The sequence below is a fragment of the Ascidia mentula genome, chromosome 3, assembly GCF_947561715.1.
Source record: "Ascidia mentula chromosome 3, kaAscMent1.1, whole genome shotgun sequence".
Lineage (NCBI taxonomy): Eukaryota > Metazoa > Chordata > Ascidiacea > Phlebobranchia > Ascidiidae > Ascidia > Ascidia mentula.
Genome location: NC_138568.1, coordinates 10,356,916 through 10,376,026, shown reverse-complemented (window position 1 = coordinate 10,376,026; position 19,111 = coordinate 10,356,916). Strand labels below are relative to the sequence as shown.

At 35.8% G+C, this 19,111-nt stretch overlaps 3 protein-coding genes across 3 annotated transcripts; 1 reads left to right on the top strand and 2 right to left on the bottom strand.

The window, feature by feature from the left end:
- The first annotated feature begins 511 nt into the window (after window positions 1-511).
- LOC145894278 (caspase-2-like) lies at window positions 512-5,134 on the top strand. The gene is made up of 10 exons (XM_082982814.1): window positions 512-925; window positions 986-1,241; window positions 1,368-1,958; window positions 2,018-2,131; window positions 2,189-2,296; window positions 2,793-2,963; window positions 3,047-3,133; window positions 3,687-3,869; window positions 4,270-4,376; window positions 4,540-5,134. The coding sequence occupies exons 2-10, from the start codon at window positions 1,083-1,085 to the stop codon at window positions 4,604-4,606; spliced, it is 1,587 nt and encodes a 528-aa protein (XP_082838940.1). The 5' UTR covers window positions 512-925; window positions 986-1,082; the 3' UTR covers window positions 4,607-5,134.
- A 1,540-nt stretch (window positions 5,135-6,674) lies between these two features.
- LOC145895287 (ubiquitin-conjugating enzyme E2-17 kDa) lies at window positions 6,675-11,946 on the bottom strand. Its single transcript, XM_082984066.1, has 6 exons — window positions 11,794-11,946; window positions 11,666-11,732; window positions 11,234-11,265; window positions 9,432-9,509; window positions 8,269-8,374; window positions 6,675-7,237 (listed from the first exon to the last, which is right to left on the bottom strand). Exons 1-6 carry the CDS (start codon window positions 11,815-11,817, stop codon window positions 7,098-7,100), a joined length of 447 nt encoding a protein of 148 aa, XP_082840192.1. The 5' UTR covers window positions 11,818-11,946; the 3' UTR covers window positions 6,675-7,097.
- A 3,694-nt stretch (window positions 11,947-15,640) lies between these two features.
- Window positions 15,641-18,439, bottom strand: LOC145895248 (ubiquitin-conjugating enzyme E2-17 kDa-like). Its single transcript, XM_082984019.1, has 6 exons — window positions 18,304-18,439; window positions 18,177-18,243; window positions 17,977-18,008; window positions 17,724-17,801; window positions 16,465-16,570; window positions 15,641-16,198 (listed from the first exon to the last, which is right to left on the bottom strand). The coding sequence occupies exons 1-6, from the start codon at window positions 18,325-18,327 to the stop codon at window positions 16,056-16,058; spliced, it is 450 nt and encodes a 149-aa protein (XP_082840145.1). The 5' UTR covers window positions 18,328-18,439; the 3' UTR covers window positions 15,641-16,055.
- Between the last annotated feature and the right edge of the window lie 672 nt (window positions 18,440-19,111).

The following is a 19,111-nucleotide window of genomic DNA, read 5'->3' as shown; positions in this document are numbered from 1 at the left end:
ACTAAAATCCTGACTGCCTGACTCGCCTGACTTGCTTGACTTCAACAGCAGTGTTTCCAAAACTATTTTCAGGAAAAGTAGCCTGATTGCCTGACTTTCGTGATTGTGTGTTGCAATGGCCTGACTTTCGTGAATGTGCGTTGCAATTGCCTGACTTGCATATGTTTGTATTGTAAATGCCTGACTTTCGTTTTAGTATAGGCACGGGAATTGCGCAGCTTTTGTGTGATTGGGAGTATTTGCTCTGTTACCTAGACCTTGAAAGAACTATAAAAAGTCTGAAGATGATATTGTTCTGCGAATCCAACACACAGTCACGAAAGTCAGGCAATTCCAATTTACATTCACGAAAGTCAGGCAATTCCAACACGCATTCACGAAAGCCATGCAATTCAAACGTACGATGATTGTATGGCTATTTTCCCTGAATTTGTTTTGGAAACACTGGTGCTGAAGTCAGGCAAGTCAGGCAAGTCAGGCAGTCAGGATTTTAGTCAAGCCCGTAGTGGTCTGGTACAATACATATTCATAGTCCTACACAACCTGCGAATAATACGTTTGGCCTGATGTAGTTTTGTATCTCTTAAACAATGGTTTCAGAAAAAAATATTGCTGATGATGTGCTACCTACAAAACTAAAAATAGACCTTTAATTACCAAAATAAACGTGTAATTTCGTTTTTGTCTAGGCCTACTTGCTAGTTCCTAGTTGCTACCAATATGGTATTTAATTAACGTAATTATAGTTTCATGTGACTTTTGTAACATAGCTCTCTCCTCTTAGTTTTGTTGTTAACCGTTTTATTTTATTTAGTTTGCATCAAGCATTTTAGCTTGTGTTGTAGCAACACGCATGTTTCCCTACTTCATTCATTTGGAACACATACGGACCGAAGGCTGCAGACGGTTAAACTTAAGCCACCTGGTAATTGCAATCGTGTGTTTCCATTAATAAAGAAGTCTGTTCACGGAGCTTTTAATTCAGTAGTCTATATCAGCAAGAACACGCAAACAGACTTTAGCTTCAGCAAAGCAGCGACTGGGAATCTTACTTGTACGCTGCAGTGTGTAGATTTATTAAAATGGAAAAATTGCACAAAGAGTTGCTGCAAAGGAATCGCCTTTCACTTGCTAATGATTTGCAAAGAGATGAAGTTGTTCAAAGTTTGATTTGTGAGCGCATTTTAAGTGACCGTTTGGTGGAGAAAATTGAATCTAAAACGACAGAGTTTGACAAAAATGTGAGTAAAAAGCACTATGATTTTACCTTATAGTTTAGTTACTTTTTTAGCCATTGAATGTGGTTTTGCATTACAAGGTTTAATAGTGGTTTGTATAACATTTGCAAGGTGGCATTTATTTTGCAGGTTGCATTTTTGTCTCTTTTACCTCAAAGAGGGCCAGCTGCATTTGCAAGTTTTGTTGCTGCATTAGAATCAACAGACCAAGCTCATTTGGCTAATCTTCTTCGAGTTCCTAACAGCTTGAAACCAGGTCTATCCCTACAAACTCCAGATACACGTCCTCTGGGAGATTTAGGTGATGTGTCAGCCTTTACTTTCCCAACTTCTTCAAGTGGCTGCAAACGATCTCTCACAAATCTGGATAAAACTAGATTACCAACTGAAAACATCGATTCAAGTCACCCTGAAGAGCCTTCATGTAGCAAAACAAAATATCTGAAGCAAAATGAAAATCATTGCATTGAGAAGATGGATGTTATACCATCTCCTTGCAACTCTCTGTCTGATTTGGAGTCTACTACATCATATGATATCTTGTATAGTGAAGCAGAACTGTCACATAACCCTTCCACTGCAAATAGGCCTTCTTTTTTCACTGTGTCCAATGATTTCCCTGTTAATTCCGATAATAGAGCAAGAGAGTTTGCATTGTCATGTGACTTAGCCGATGGCCCAAACCTTCGTGATATGGAAGTGAAACGATCATCTTTGCAGGTTCATAAAATATTTTCATGTTTTTTGATGTGGTTAATACTTTTTTTTTTTTTAAACAGTTCAGAAACATGCCAAGGATCGACAGCTACTCAATGTCTTCGGGACTGAAAGGTTTAGCACTCATTGTCAGCATTGACCATTTTGAACCATCAGCTTGTTTAGAAAACAGATTGGTGGGTTTTTGTTTCTTCAATCGTTTTAAGATCTTTTTATGTTTCTTGTGTTATTAGGGAAGCAATGTGGATCGTAGCAGATTGGAAATAGTTTTACGCCAAATGGGGTTTCGTGTCTATATACTTATTGATGGTACAAAGGAGGAGATATGGGATACACTGGTGGTAAATATGGTCCTTCATTTGATTTTTTTATCTATTTATCATATACAACTCTTGATAACCATTTGGTATTTACATGACATTTTCTCGTTAAGTCTGGCTGTCATAACTTTATTAATTATCTTTTTGCATGTGCTTGGTTTATTGTAATAGACATTTTTTTTTATTTTACATGGCACATTTTACTATCTCAAAATTCTTAAGATACAGTAATCGTTTAAATATATTTTGCTTGTCAGTTGTTTATCAATGGAACATATTAAGACAGTGAAGTTGTGCCATACAAAATGACCGTGATTGTCATTTTGAAAATTTTTTATGTGATAGCTTTAAACCCCTGCATATACCCCTTTATTACATAATGAGGAATAAAAAACTTAAAGCCACTAAGCATGTAATGGCAACAGATATACCCTAAATAAAATTTTTATTCTTTTACATCCACTGTCACCCTCAATAATTATTGCAGGTTACTGATTTATAGAACATATTTTTGCAGAAATTTGCTTCCCTTGAGGAACATGACATGTTGGATTGTTCCATGGTTATAGTGATGAGCCACGGTGATGACGGGGTATTTTTCGGGCGGGATGGTTCTCCCATACACATAGATCGAATGTTGGAGTTGTTCAGTAACACTCATTGCCCGGCTTTACAAAACAAACCCAAGGTCTTTTTCAATTGTTTTTGTGCTGTACCTGTGTTAATATTGCTGTTTTAAATAGTTTTGTTATCTGTGTTTTGTTGTTTTAGGTGTTTTTGTTTCAATCATGTAGAGGTGATAAACCAGACAAAGGTATCGATGAAATTGATTCTCCATCTAAACCATCAGCATCGCAGGTAAAATGATACCAAGTTTTCTTTGGACACTCCTATATTTAAAAAAATATTTTTCCACAGTCTGCAATATGATAAAATGTGACTTGGCTTTTTTGAGAACGATTTGTCGACAACTTGGGTAGACATGCCTCTGGCACAAACTTTTGCGCTGTAAGAACTTAAATTTGCCGTGCTGAAAATTTTTTTATAGGTGACCTTGATATTTAGTGGGAGGTGTTAAAATTCTTTGTGCAAAGGTTTTATAGAGTTGCACAGTTCGCAGAAATAATAGTTTTGGAGTTGTGCCATGTAAATGAGCCATGAAAAGTGGCCAAATTTCCGTATTGCAGCAAGTCGTTTTTAGAACAAGGTGTGTTTCACTGGGCATGTGAACCCACTATGGAAAATGGCTGTAATAGCTACTTTTAATGGGCATGGCCATCTGATTTTCAAAAGCCCAGACCATGTAAATGGGCTAATTGTGCCAAAACATACAAAAATTTTTTATGTTTAAAACATTTATCCATGTTTTTTTTCAAGAATTTTGCAAAAAAAATCGTGTTTACTCATAAAGGTTCCTCAAGGTGATCTTAGAACAAACCAGCGCTCAGGACCTCGAACAAATTTGGCTCCTCCAGTTTATCGCAATAAAATTCCCACCTTCTCTGATATGATTGTGGGATATGCTACAGTTCGTGGGTATACTGCAATGCGAAACACCAAGCATGGAAGCTGGTTCATACAAGCATTTGTGAGGGTAGGTGTTGTATTGCATCAACATAACTTATCACTGTAGCTAGTAGGATTATGGTAAAAATTCCTTGTTTAAACATAGCCTCGGCATCTTTGTAGTTTAAAGATCCAGAAGTCTTCTGTTAGCGAGGAGGTTTCTAACTTTACACATCGATTACCCAAAAATCATTGGGTGATAAACATGACAATTGACTGTGATGTCATACATCTACATGCACCAACAATGATATATGTGATAGCAGTTGAAATTAATGGAAATCAAGATTTATTTAGGGTTTAGAATCAATACCTTGGATTTAGAATTTTCGCATTTTTAGAGGGGTCTATAAAGTCCTGTTTTTTGTTTCAATATTATACTTTTCATATATGTTATTTTAACCATTGCCATTAATATTTGTCTGTAGGTACTTGCATTCCATGCATGTGATAAACACTTTCTGGAAATAATGACAATTGTGAATAACATCATTAAGTCAAAGGAGGGCAACTGCCCCACTTCTGAATTCCACAGGTTTGTGTAAATTTCTGACTTGTGGAATATTGATCTGAAGTTGCTCATTTTCTTTGTAATGGATGATTGTATTTTTAAAACAAGTTGGTTAACAACAAATATTTCAGTTGTGTTAAGAATGTTTCTGATACTTGTGGTCTTAATGTGGTAAATATTTGAACAGGTGTAAAGAAATGTCGGAGTTCAACTCTTCGCTATGCAAAAAGCTGTATTTCTTTCCTGGTGTATAAATTCCTACTTCAGTGCTGCTTTTAGGAATTTTAGTTGTTTGTTTGTTTTTTAAACTGCCATTTTTTACCTTTTTATGTTTGCTGCTCAATCTGTGAAAACACATTTCCAATCATATGAATTAATGCTGTTGCAAGTTTCGCTTGGTATTGCCAAATTGTTCCACCTTGAGGCCTTGGTGTGTTGCTGAATATAAATACTGCAATTCTATATTTTCACTAGATTTTGAATTGCAATTTCTAAAGTTCTGAAAATTAGTTGGAAAGACAATGCTTGCAAAAATTGAAAAAGGTCATTAACAAAACTAGATGTTATGAACAACAGGATATTTGCTTTGAGTTCATTCTTTGTTTTTGGCCTTATTTTTATAACTATTGATTTGTTTTGCCAATGCCAACCTTGCTCATTACCTTACACCAGAAAGACCAATTTGTTTTGAACATTAAGAGAAAAAAAGTTTCATAAAATGAACCTTGATGTAACAAAGCAGTTTGTTTACTTTTGTGGTATTAATAAAATGGTTGACTTGCGTTTTGTGGTGGTTCAATCCGTACTTGGTTTGATGCTGCTTGTAATAGAGTATATGCTTTTTATTGGCGTAAAGCAGAGGTCTGAACAAAATACCCTTGTTTAAAATTCCTAAACAGCTCCGAACTGCTGGTGTCATTAAATATTCCAATAAAATCAGTTACAATATTTTATATATTAAAAAAGATTTTTTTTATATTTTCTACAGTAAGTATATTGGTTATCACCCTGTTGACTTTTTATGTTGGTCATTCGCCCGAAAAAATGAAAGCGGTTTCCTTTTTTAAATTTCTTCTTAGCAGCTTAACAGTCTTGTATGTTTGCGAACCCAAATTGATAGCGTAAATTACTATATGAAATGATGTGACATAGGCTAAACCACAGCCTCAGAAATGATGCAACTTTGGATTTAGTTCACCGACGCAGAAGAAATAATTAAACGATTTTGTAAAGAAACAATTTATTAGATACCCTGATGCAACAAATACAATCTCCAGAAAGTTGGTTATTAAAATCGCAAGCGTCAACGACCGATTTCCCGGAAGAAATAAGTGAGCAATATTGAACCACACCCAATTGTATATCCAAGAAATTTCTAAACTGACTCGGATGATATATTGTGGTTTACGGTATCACTTGTATCAAGGCCTTGGCTGTTGCTTACAAATGGGATGAAAATGACACTCAAAGTGTCAAAAAACTGCAAAGCGTTTTATCAATTTGATAAATCCTTTCGAAATGACAAACCTTGTTTTTCTCAAGCGATTTTGTTGAATCATTATTGATATTTCTTGTATTGTTTCAGTGAAGAGATATTTGGTCTGTTTTCTACAACTTAAATTGTGAAATCAGCTAAGTTTATTACAATTAAAAAATCGATTTCGCCTACTAGGCATCATCGCAGTTTCTGCAAAAATAAAAAAATATCTTGCCGGGCCGTACATGTTCAGGCCTGTACTATAAGCAGGGTTAACATCTGTCTAATCCCCAAAATACTGCCTTGCGATGTCGCAGTAGATTATAGCGATTGGTAAAAATCTGATTAGTGTTGACCTCGATGACCATTTTTTCGTGGCCAATATCAATAACGTCAGCGATGTTGAACCATTTTTTGGAAGAGGACATCCCTTGTATGCCCATACTTCCTTACTTTGAAATTGGAAACCTCTGAATTACTACCACAAGCTGCCATACTTTTAAATCAACTATATTAGATGCCCACGTCTAAATAAAAATAAGCAAGAAAATCATATTTAAAAGAACATTTTCAGAAATGGGCACCCTATAACAGATACCTATTAATGAACTGCAATGTATAAAACAATGTAACCCTGTTTTGTAGTACATGCTTTTGTTGCATATTTTATATTGTATTGAGTTCTAATAAAAAAAATGTTCCGTTGAAATTTTGTGGTTATGAACAAATCGAATGTAAAATTTTTGAAATTTTAAAAGATTAAGGTAAAATCTTACTTGAAATGCATTTTTCTGTAAAAAAAACGGGTTGTAAGGCCTTTTATTTGACGTAGTAACTGAAATACATCAGACAAAAACTTCATTTTATTAGATGTAAATGTAATGTCGCAATCATGTCTTTCCTCAAAATCGAAGAAGAATTTAAATCCAGCATTTTAAAACAAGCAGAAGTATACAGTGCCAACGTTCATGTTGTGAACATAGTTACCTAAAACATATGTACAAAGCAATGCAATTGTTCACTAGGTGAGGCTGAGAGTAACCATAAATGGATTACATAATTGGTTTTCACACTTGGCTATTTTCTGAACTTATTCAAACTATTAACATGTTTGAAGTTATCATAAACACCCAAGTGCAAAATTAACTGGCATTTTAAAACCAAAAATTTTACATTACTGGGATATACACCATTTACAAATCAATTTGAACCCATTTATCACAAGATCAATTGGTGCGGATGTGCTTACAATTTACACTATTGAAAGTTTACATAGCATATTTCCTTGTCCACTCCCTTGCAAGTTCGTTATACTTAGTGCGATCAACCTTGTAAATTCGAGCAATATCGGGCACAAGGGGATCATCAGGATTTGGATCATTTAAAAGTGAACATACTGACAACAGAACTGCAAAGAAATAAATAGCAATTAAATATTGTGGCAGTGTTGAATTCACTACATTTGTAACTAGCAGGTCTGACTTTTAGATAGAAATTAACTTAACAAGATAAAAATGTTTTCTGTTTCTACGGGTGTGTGACTTATGTCAATGATACGTTAACATCCACACCCACACAGAGCCTTATTTACATCGGTCAGGTCAGCTCTGTATAACTGTGGAGCCAGACCAACCACACCATTTTTGACGTCATAAGTTTTTGCCGAAACATCTTAAATAAATAAAACATGTGAATGCTTTCAGCACTATGGGACAGTCTCATTATTATCAAAAAATAGATGCAGGCTGGTATTTAAATCCTATCCTAAAATCCCTCACTGAAGTACGAAATGAATTAACATCAACAACTTCCAAATTCCTCTTTCCATATTGGATTAACATTTTGCCAACTACAAAACACATTCAGCTTAGTTTTGTAGCCTTAAGGCCAGGTCCACACTCACGCTTTGCGCCGGCGGATTCTTTGTTTGTTTCAATGTCCCGAGCGTACGCCCGCATAAAACAAACAAAGAATCCGCCGGCGCAAAGCATGAGTGTGGACCCGGCCTAAGAGCTTACAGCATGGTGACAAAATGGGTAGCAACAGCATATCTGCATTTATCCAGAGGGCAGTTGTTGGTTGTTGACAGTGATGACACACTTTCATTCAGGGTTATGTCACAATGCCAAGTTTAAACTTCACAACAAAACCTATGAGTGTTCTCTAAAGTCATCTACGTAGAGCTTGTTATAAAATGATAGTTCTTTAAGCAACACAAATAGCAAGATAGTATTGGTAACACCAGCCAACACACTGTTAGCTTTTACCTTTGTTGCTTACATGCAGACATTGAAAAGCAATGCAACTAAAACAAGCATTATATTTATGTCCTTGAGGATATTTGGCATTACAATAAATTATAAACAGTTTTTCATCAACAAAAACAAAATGATATAATTTGATCAGTATCAAACTAAAATATAATAATGGAAGTTATACCTTTAGAAACTGTCAAGGCTGGTGACCACTGTGAACGCAGAATGTCCAAGCAGATGCTACCATTGGAATTTATGTTGGGATGATATATTTTTGTTGTAAAGCTGACCTGTAAAAACAATTGTTCAGCATCATTATATGCTTTTAGTGCCAATATGAAGCTTTGCAAATCATGCAGATAGAACCAACAGCACATAAAGTGTTTAATGTTAATTATTTATTGGCATTACAATTTTTTTTCCACATGAGCATCCATAATTGCCCAGTTTCTGTGTTTCCAGGTTGGGGGCTATATTGTGATGTCATAATTTGTTATTAGGATTTTATCAGATATGGCAAAACTGTCTCTGAATTTGGCATTAACTATAAACACATGAGCCTGTCACCTATGTGTAACATTGTGTGGTTTGCGACAGATGCCCATTTTGGCCTACTTGAAATCCCAGACAGTCACAATTCACCATGCCCTAAATTTCTTTTGGCTACAAAACATGGAAATAATTTAGGCTATGGTTATTGGTTTATATGGTTATAAATAAAGTCTAGCCTAAAAATTGGCAATTGTTTTGAAAAATTGTTTTTGACAAATGTGAGGATATGATGAGTGATACTAATAAACTGCATGCACTACACAGTTTATGCCGCTGTGTTTGGATTGAAATCGTAAGGACACCCCAATTTTCCCATGTTTAACGGGCAATGACAACCACTGGTGAGATCATAGCCTTCCATCTGGTGTTGACCACGGTCACATCATCCTTTAGCTATGTCAGTATTCAAGAGAGCCAAATTATGAGAGCTGCATAACATGCAACTCCTTTGCCTCCTGTTTAAGATTTGCAATAATGCAACACAAACTAAATCACATGCGAATGAAATATGCACAACGAAAAAGATGCTCATTTGGACAAAAGTTGACTACCAAGTTTGTGGTGAAAACAAAAGCCATTGAAAAAAGGGAACATAATATAACCTTCTGACATTAGAATGGTTACACAGCAATTGGCAAATCACCATGTCTACGATAAAAATTACACATTGGTCTTATACAAATAGGTTTTGTGGCATTTGAATAATACAACAAATTTTGTAATATATATTAATGCAAAACTTAGACTGTTTAAGATTGTAAGAGTTGTAGAAAGGATGTGAATCAAAACACTTACTTTAGGGGGCTTGAATGGGTAGTCTGTTGGAAAATGAATACTTAAAAAAAAGACTCCACCCTGGTATGGTGAATCACACTGCAATAAAACAACTTATGAAAACTTGAGTCACTGAACTTCTTCTGCCCAACTTGTGGGAACAGATTTATCCTCTTAATAAAAGTACATGGTAACAATCATAGGCGTCGATTTTTCAACGTTTTGTAAAATATTAAGGGTGACATTTCCAGGTTTTAGAAACACGCACAAAACATTTCGTAGGTCGTATCGCCCTAAACGTAGGCAAACGACGCAATTTCCGTTTCGTGTCACTTTGTTTTTACACTGAATCATAAGTTTTAAACACTTTAATCATGAACCACCTTACTAAAAGCGGCACATTTGTTTCACTCGGTCTATTGCAGATTTAGTCATTATGAAATAACAAACAAATCTATTACGCAACAATGCTGATTCTTACCATTATGCTACAACAATGGCTGCGCTGCGCAATAATCCACGAGACACTTGTGTTTGTCAAGATGGTGACAGTGATAATACAGGAAAATAGCTCAACGCATAGTATAATGTGTGTGGTTTTTTCTGGCAATAATTTTTAATTTAAACGAAATCCAGGAGTGACAATGCATACATGTCACCCCAGTCACCCCTAAATCGATGCCTATGGTAACAATACAAGATATATAGCATATTAAACTCGACCTGGGCTACTAGACAAAGCTTGACATGCATGAAAGGTACATATATATATATATATATAGGAGTATTCAGGATTTTTTTAAAGGGGGCTCGAAATTTTTTAGGAATTCCCAGATTTTCTGGTGTAAACTAAGATTAATTGTGGTCGAGCATTGCAACATACGAACGCCAGTGTTGGCGCAAATTGTCACATAAACCGTGGCTTACTGGCTTGCACAATTGTGTAATGCTATGGAACACTAAGTCAATTTTTGAGGTAGTGCCTGCGCCATATTTTTATTACTACAACCAGGGGCGTATCCAGGAATTTTTAAAGGGGGGGGTCCAATTTTTTTAGGGAATTCCCCGATTTTCAGGTATAAAGTAAGTGTAAACAATTGTGGGCGAGAATTGCAAAATACGAGCGCCGGTGTTCGCGCCAATCGTCACATAAACGATGGCTTTCCGGCTTGCGCAATTGTGTAACGCTATGGAAAGTTTAACAACTAAACTAATTGACTTTCACGCAAATAAACCGCTTGTCATTACAACGTGGCCACTGAAAAACGTCGTTTCGTCCGTGAACTGACGAAAAATGACACTTGTTTCGTAACAATGCAACATGTTTGGTAACAATGCCAAGTGTTCGGTAACAATGCTCCCTGTTTGGAAACAATGGCGGATGCAACACGATGCGGTTTTTAGGTCAACGTCAAAGAAAATTTCTGGTTTTCACGCGGATTTTGACAAAAAAATACAGTGGCGTTTGTTTAGTTATCAAAAAAGACCAAAATATTTCACAAAAGGGGGGGGTCTGGACCCCTCGGACCCCCCCCCTGGATACGCCCATGACTACAACAACAAAAACTATTTTCCAATCATTGGCCTCATAAGAAAATTTCTGGTTTTCAGGGGGACTTTTACAAAAAAATTACAGTTGCATTTGTTTAGCTATAAAAACAGACCAAAATACTTCACAAAAGGGTGAGGGTCCAGACCCGTCGACCCTCCCCCCCCCTGGATACGCCCATCATGGGCGGCCCATGTATATACATATATTATTTGCTAAAGATTTAAGTAAATAATGATAGTAGCAAAGGCCACACTAACTGATTTATACTTACAGGGCCCATAATTGTTGCCTGCCAGTGAAACACTAAAAAAAAACACATGCTATTACCAAACTGTAGTTCTCTAAAATCAAAACCTCAAACAAACAATTAATTCCACAATATTAAAGAAAACTTTTCTTACTTTTGTAAATACATGTTTTGTCAAATAGCAATTTATAATATACATAAAATAATTCAGACAGCCTTTGATGTATTATGTTATATTAGGCCTAATACAGATTGACAAGGTTGTAATCTGTGGGGAAGATTTTTTTTTAGGCAACTGTTGAATGAGCAGATTATCAGAACGTTTTTTATATGGTAATGCATTAGTTAAATGTTTTTGCACAGATTATTGGTGAATTTCCACAGAAGTGCAAGTATTTTTCCTATCTGGGGCCTAATATAATGGGCTGGGCACTTAAATGTTGTTCGTATACTTACTATCTCGGTCGGAAATTGGTCCCGCACTACATTGTGCTGGTGGATCTTTATTTAAATCTTGCAGCTCCTTAAAACAAATACATGTGTATAATGAACTTTAAAATCACAAAGCACAGACATTGCCTCACCTTTTTAATCCGCTTTAGAGCCATTACAAAAACACTTCGTATTTTAATTATTAATGTGCGAAATCCTACTTAAAATCTAATGTAAAAGTGTCACTACAACAAAAGCACGAAATATAGTTGACTGACTACCGCACTTAATAAGTTCAATCACTCATCCCAGTTTGACGGAGAAATCCTGCCTGCCTGACCGACTCACTCGCCCGTTACCCGATTTTAACAGCAGTGTTTCCCATAATTTATTCAGGCGACTTGCGTGATAATGAATCAGTGATTTTATAACTAAAGTCAAAAGAATTGCCTGACTTATTACCTGTTAAATGATCACTGATTTTAAAACTAAAATCAGAAGAAATGCCGGTCTTGGCCTACGTTATGAATGAACCAGTGAATCATAGTTAGGCCGGGTCCACACTCACGCTTTGCGCCGGTGGATTCTTTGTTTGTTTCATTATACGCCGGCGTGCGGGCGTACGCTCGGGACATTGAAACAAACAAAATCCGCCGGCGCAAAGCGTGAGTGTGGACCCGGCCTTAGTGCAAACAGCACAATGTATAGCTTACGGAAAATACTACTACACCGGGTCACAAAGTTTTTTCCAAACTTGATCCACGTCTAAGTCTGTGTAAAACAGAAATCTGTGCGAATTTTAATGATTGGGTGTAAACAGGGCCACCACCTGTTATTTTTGTTTATAACTCAAAAGCTTAATTTTCATAGAGTTTGTGTTAGCTGTCCACAAATTTTAACAAAATAATTCCAGATTAAGTTATTGTGGGTTGATAACCCCAGCTTTCTGCTTGCAGGAAGTGCGACTCGAGCACTTTTTCAAGCGAATGATCGGTCATTAGCAAGACGCCCATCCTTTAACTGGTGTTTATTAATGTCGTAAGGCTACGGCACCTATAAATGCGCTCCGGCTGCTAAAACTACCACTATACACCCAAGGTTTATTTGCATTATGTTTTAGTTTTCGCAGGAACCTAAACTTAAGAGGAGCATATTTTACTTTTGGTCTGAGCATTTTGCTTTGATAGAAAGAACACTGCTATTGCAAAGATTGGATTTTCATAACATTGTTGTCTGATTAGGCTAACGAACAAAACAGTCGGTCGTCGCACAGGACATCAGAAATATGACATTTCTTTGTAGAGAACATTAACTAATGGGTGTGCGCAAACTTTCCAAACAATTTGCAAGTGTGGGAGTTTTACAAAAAGTATTCAAAGTTCAAAGCTTCATGTTACACGTGACACAAGCACAATTTATCAACTTGAAACCAAGGCATAATGGTTTGGAATGTTTGTTTCCTTTCATAATGGTGTAAATAAAACAACTTTATTCACGAAACCCTAAGCGTGGCAAATATATTACACAGAGTGACAAATTTAATGGTAGGAAACTAAAAAAACGAGGTGTTTGAAAATACCTTAATTCTAATAAGTTTCACAATTTAAATACTATAAGTAGGAAATTGGAAGTTCGTTTCAACTGAAAGAGGGATATCAGAAGAAAAAGGAAGAACCGGTTCCTCGAGGGCAAAGAAAACTTGAAAAGAGTTTTTCTGAAGTCATATGATGAAAAACCTGTAGGACTTGTAGTTTTAGATTTAATACTGTTATGCGAATCGTTTAGATACTGACTAAATTTGTGTGACTTTCTTGGGTATATGGCAGTAGTATTTTTTCGTTACCAATACCACAGCAGTGTTTCGATGGCGCCTATGATGAGGTGTCTCAATTTAAAAAATAACCCCAAAATATCCCTTAAAGTGGAAACCAAAATGTGGTGTTTTTTTTGCCCAAATCTCTGTATTTTTAGGCGTTATATATCATTTTATGTGCTGTCTTGCGCCATTAAGTTGGTGCTTATCCGTTTGCAATTAATTGTTTCGGTAACTAGATAAACACTTTTGCTGAGAGCAAATTTTAAGGCGAAGTTAAAATGTTTATACTCAGAGATTCGCACCTCATTTGTCATATGGACGTTCATAAAGGTTTGGCCATATAGTTGCCATATCGTTCGTATTTAGATTTTTTTTATTAAATCATGAGTTGACAGTTTACTAATTCATTTTTCTGCAATATCAAACTCAAATTTTGATGCCTTTTCAACTAAACAACAATACCCAACACCCACACAAAAACTATGCCTGCAACACCCTAAAATTTGCAATAGAAACAGCATCCGCATTCATTTTTAAGTAAAATTAACGTTCATGCATCACTGATTGCTTAATTTGAAATGCAGGTGGGAAGACTGTGAAACAAGATTTAACAAAGGAAACAGCTGAACATCCATAAGTTTCTCCACGGCATCTCACATCACCCCCTATCGGTTTACCGAGCGATATAGTAAAGGATATTTCTGAAAATGTTGTCAGAGAAGGTTAGATCCCTATACTACGGAAAGAAGATGACACCAACACAAATATCCGTACTGCGCACAAAAGAGACGCGCCTCCATGTGGGCGACATGGTTTCCATGACTCCTCAAATTCACAGTGGCAATGATTGCGTATGAAGGGCTGCCAACACTATCGCGTATATTAAAAGTTTATGTGGATGCCATATCGGAAAATGCATGGTCCTCTCACAAAAGCTGACTTGACAAAACTGTACGACTTGTCTGGCTGTATACACGGCGTGTGAGAAAAAATAAGTGACTCAAACGATATAAGAACTATACATGGAAAAGTTTTGTTATTGATAAAGAGGACGATAATATATCGTTACTCTATGGAAACCTTACTGGAATATCGTAAGAGAACTATGAGAACCTTATTAATTGATTTAGTGTCCTTTTGTTTTATTCAGGTAGTTAAACCCGGAACTAAACAGTTTGAAACCAGCGGTTATTTTTGTAAATCGGAGCTGAATCTGATCCAATAATTTGAGATAAAAAAAAAACGGAACTGGACCATATATTTTGTGCGTCTTGACACTGCTTTCACCTACAAACATTCTAATTATTTGTTTGTGACATCACAGGTAAAGTTTAAAATGGCGCGAGCAAACAATTGATTTACATTCATTGATGAAGTTCTTTTCTTGCGAGTAGAAGCTATCATTTATGCCCGGTTTGAACATAGCCTTTTGTCAGATATTTTGAAATTTGAAACACGCAAAATATATTTGGCTCTGTTGATTCATACGTTCAACAAATAGTGGGTCTCGATTCACTGCATAGTCAAACATGAACAACTTTGCAAATGTCTTACTGGTGGTAATTAATATGCAATATATTTTAACAAAGTAAGACGTCTCATACATTTGGTAGGTAGTCTTGCCAACTGTGCAGAACACTTGTTCGTGTAATCACGTTTTACGTTCAAAACAGAAAAGTGAAAGTGAATCTGAACCTCTCTTCTAACCTATTAATTCGCAACTTACACGAACCGGAATGGAATCCGTACAAGAAGCAGTTGACCACCTTGCACTTTCATCTGTTGTGATTTTTCATACAATCGAGACTAAGCGGCCGTAATGAAGAAGCCAGTTTGCTAATTTTCTGTTTTACGTAAACGTTAAAATTTTCCAAAAAAGGATTTTCCAGTACGCTACACACTTTTCATTAAAAATTGCTGTATGAACCAATGCAGTTTCAGTCAACCTTCACCTGCAGCGTTGGGGCGACAGACACACTGATAACGCGAGATTGAAACCACGAACAGTGCTTAGCCTTCTCGGAATGATTTTGTAGGGGTTAGTGGTTGAGTCCATAACTGAAAATCTTTTCGTTATACCTTGCCTTTTTTGATATAACAAAAATCAAAACCTAGAAAAACGCCCTTTTCACAAAAATACGACAGCTGTACAGTTACCGCATCCTCAAAAAAAAGAACAAGAATCCAACACTAAATGTTTTATGTTTCAGTCTAAGACAAGCAAGTTAAACATTGTAAATCAAAAAGGAAAGACTTAAATAGTCGAAAGTATGTTGCAACTGGTTGGATATTTGTAATTTGTCCAATTTGTCAACAAAAGTAATGTCAATACATAAAAGGGAACTACCAAGGTGGTATAATGTTTACAGGTGATAGAACTCCTTGCCTGAAAATTAGTTTATTGCTTGGTAAAAGTCCATAATTATCGAAAAAGCAATAAAATCAAAGTGCATGTGGCAATTTTTACATGTACAGCTGAAATGAAGGTATTTATCCCCCCAAAAAAGCAAAACAAAAATGAGCATTTTGCCAATATATAAGCTTGACGTTGAAAAAGAATTGGTGCACTGAAAGTTTAATGTGAAAACAACTTTCCTTTTATGTAGTTGCATACTTCTTCGTCCAATCTTTCGCGTGTTTATTGTACTTGCACCTATCTGTTTTATATGTACGTGCAATTTCTGGTACAAGTGGATCATCAGGGTTTGGGTCAGACAAAAGTGAGCAAATCGAAAGAAGAACTGCAAAATGTTTTCAAATTTTACAAATTTTTTTATCATAGTTCTCATCAAATACTGATTTTATAAACATAAATGACGTTTTGTATATCTTCAATACAAACAAAATAGCCAATGCAATAGTCGAAATCGTTAGCAATTTTCACTGAAAATGGTTGTAGTGGCACAATCAAAAACTCTGTATCATTAAATTCTCAACTGTTGTATTGCCTATTTTGTTTGTACTAATTTTATTATATTTTAGGCATGTCAAAAACAACTGCATTTACCTTTTGAAATGGTCAGTGCTGGTGACCACTGTGAGCGTAAAATATCCAAGCAGATGCTACCATTATGGTTGATATTTGGGTGATAAATTTTTGTAGAAAAACTGACCTAAAACAAACAAAGTCATGTTAGATGCATTTTACACAAATCAAAACAGAATTGTGCTTGGAGTAAGTCGATTGAACAATAATTTTGTGTTTTTTTAAAACACTGTACAGGTCACATTTACTAGTTATTGTCAAACAATGGCTAGGTCAACCTAATAGAATCATAATGCTTGTTAAAGTTGGTGCAACACAGTGGCGGATATAGGGGGGGTGTTTAGGTGTCAGAACACCCCCCTCAGCATTTTGGCACATTGTTTTGTGGGGTGTGAAAGTGCTCGGTCGCGCGCGCTGCATTCACGCGGCGATGACCGCTTATGAAACAATCGTTTGTTGTGCTGTTGGTCAATAACCCGTCAACAATACCGTTTTGAAAGCGCGACCTTATAAGTTTATTCATTTATGCTACAATTTCTATACAGAAGCCGCACTCTGCAAGAGTTGTAATTGTTTGACAAAATTGCACCAAAATAAATGTAGCTAAACGAGTATTTTGTATTTCGTCTGTTTTTTTTTATATATATTTCGCAAATTATCTACTGCTAAAACATTGATGTGTATTTGGTGGTGCAAGACCACGTCCTAGACCATTACAGATTTGTTTTTAGAGCGGGGGGTCAAAATTTTGTTGGTAATTCCCCAATTTTCCGCTGTAAACTAAAGTTAATAGTGGCCGAGCATTGCAAGCAAAATACGAACGCCAGTGTTGGTGCGAATCTTCACATAAACGGTGGCTTCCTGGCTTACGCAATTGCGTAACACTTGGAACACTCGATGCGAGTTTTTGCGATAGTGCTTGCGCCGTAGTTTCATTACCACGACTTTGAAAGAAAGGTTTAAATATACGTGTTATCTAAAAGGAAATAAATGAGGGCTTACGTTATCAAGAAAACATACAAATAAAAACTATGTCGCATGCGGTGGCCTTATATTCCTCTCGTAATATTGACAACGTGTTTAACAACTAAACTGGTTTCCACAAAGATTTTGACAAAAAATTACAGCACGATAATTGTCCAAAAAAAATTGTAACCGCATCTAACAGCTGCATTAATTAGATACCGAAACCGAACACCCCCCTCATATTTTTTCTAGATCCGCCACTGGTGCAACATATGAAAACCAAGATCAAAGCAGTTACACATGCAAAATCATACCTTGGGTGGTTTGAATGGATAGTCTGTTGGGAAATGAATGTTGAGAAAAAACACGCCACCCTGGTAAGGTGTGTCCGCCTGTCAGAACAAAACCAATAAATTGCAAAGGAACAAATGGTGAAAAAAAAAAACTTTTTGTAGTGCAAAAAAAAGTACAGTATACTTATTTATTTCCTGAAATATATTAAACTTAAATAATTACACAATACATACTAACATGAAATAATTTTTTTGTAAACTAATCTAGACTTACTGGGCCTATAATTGTAGCTTGCCAACGGAATACTGAAAAAAATAAACATGTTAGTAAAACCATTGTAAATCCCAAATTTATCTGCCAAGTTTGGTACAGAACTATTTATAAATTTTGTGAGAGAGCAAGTTCTAGAGATTTTGCTAAAAAAAAAATTAGTCATGAGTTAACAATACTCTCAAAAAACATTCCAAACATACAATCCCCGTCCTGCAAAGGTCCTGCACTGCATTGTGCTGGTGGGTCCCGACCAAGATCTAAAAGCTCCTGTAAAAATATTATGTTCAAGTATATACTTATATTGTCATACTTTCACACTTTCAATACCTTGTTTATACGTTTCAAAGCCATTTTGTAAATAATAAATAATGTTGAATTCGTTCTGTATAAACCAGATAACCACAGTATCGTTATAAAATTTAATCCTTTTCCTGCAAAACACAATTCCAGTCAACTTTAGAGAACAATAACGTTTAGACTAATTATCAATATCGACCATAGTTATATTATTAATACTCGCCAGTCACTATAGTCAGTATGTTACATACATTTACTTGTATGTTTTGATCGGTTTAGAAAAAATGTCGAGCACCAGTACTACAGTTTATCGACTTCACCCAGAATTCATCAAACAACAAGTCTAAGCGCCTACTTAAAGGTCCAGAAACTGTCCTGACAAAGAACTCCATCAAACTCAATCAACGAATCAAGAAACTTCCTCTTTATGACGCAACGAAATTTCTCACGCACATTCCTTTGCTTTTTTACAACACAGAAGCGCAATCTAAAGTTTTAAAAGTTAATGGGTTTCGCTTTCATCGTTGTAGCCAAATGGTAATATTCCTTGTGTGTGTGTATTGCTAATTTATGTCATTGCCACAAGAAAAAAATTTACTGCATTTGAATTCCGACTTTTGCCCAAAAAAGGGAATTGGAAAAAGAAATTATCGTAATTAAAAAAGGTCTTCTTAACTGTGCTGCATTGTGGTTGATGCATCAATATCGAACTGTCTTTCTGCTTTCAGGCTTCTGGGAAAAAAATCTTGAGGCGGCGAATAGCTGATAGAATGATAGCAGTGTTTTATTCAAATATATCCAATAGCGTAGAATAGCTGATTTAGATAAAATATAAAAA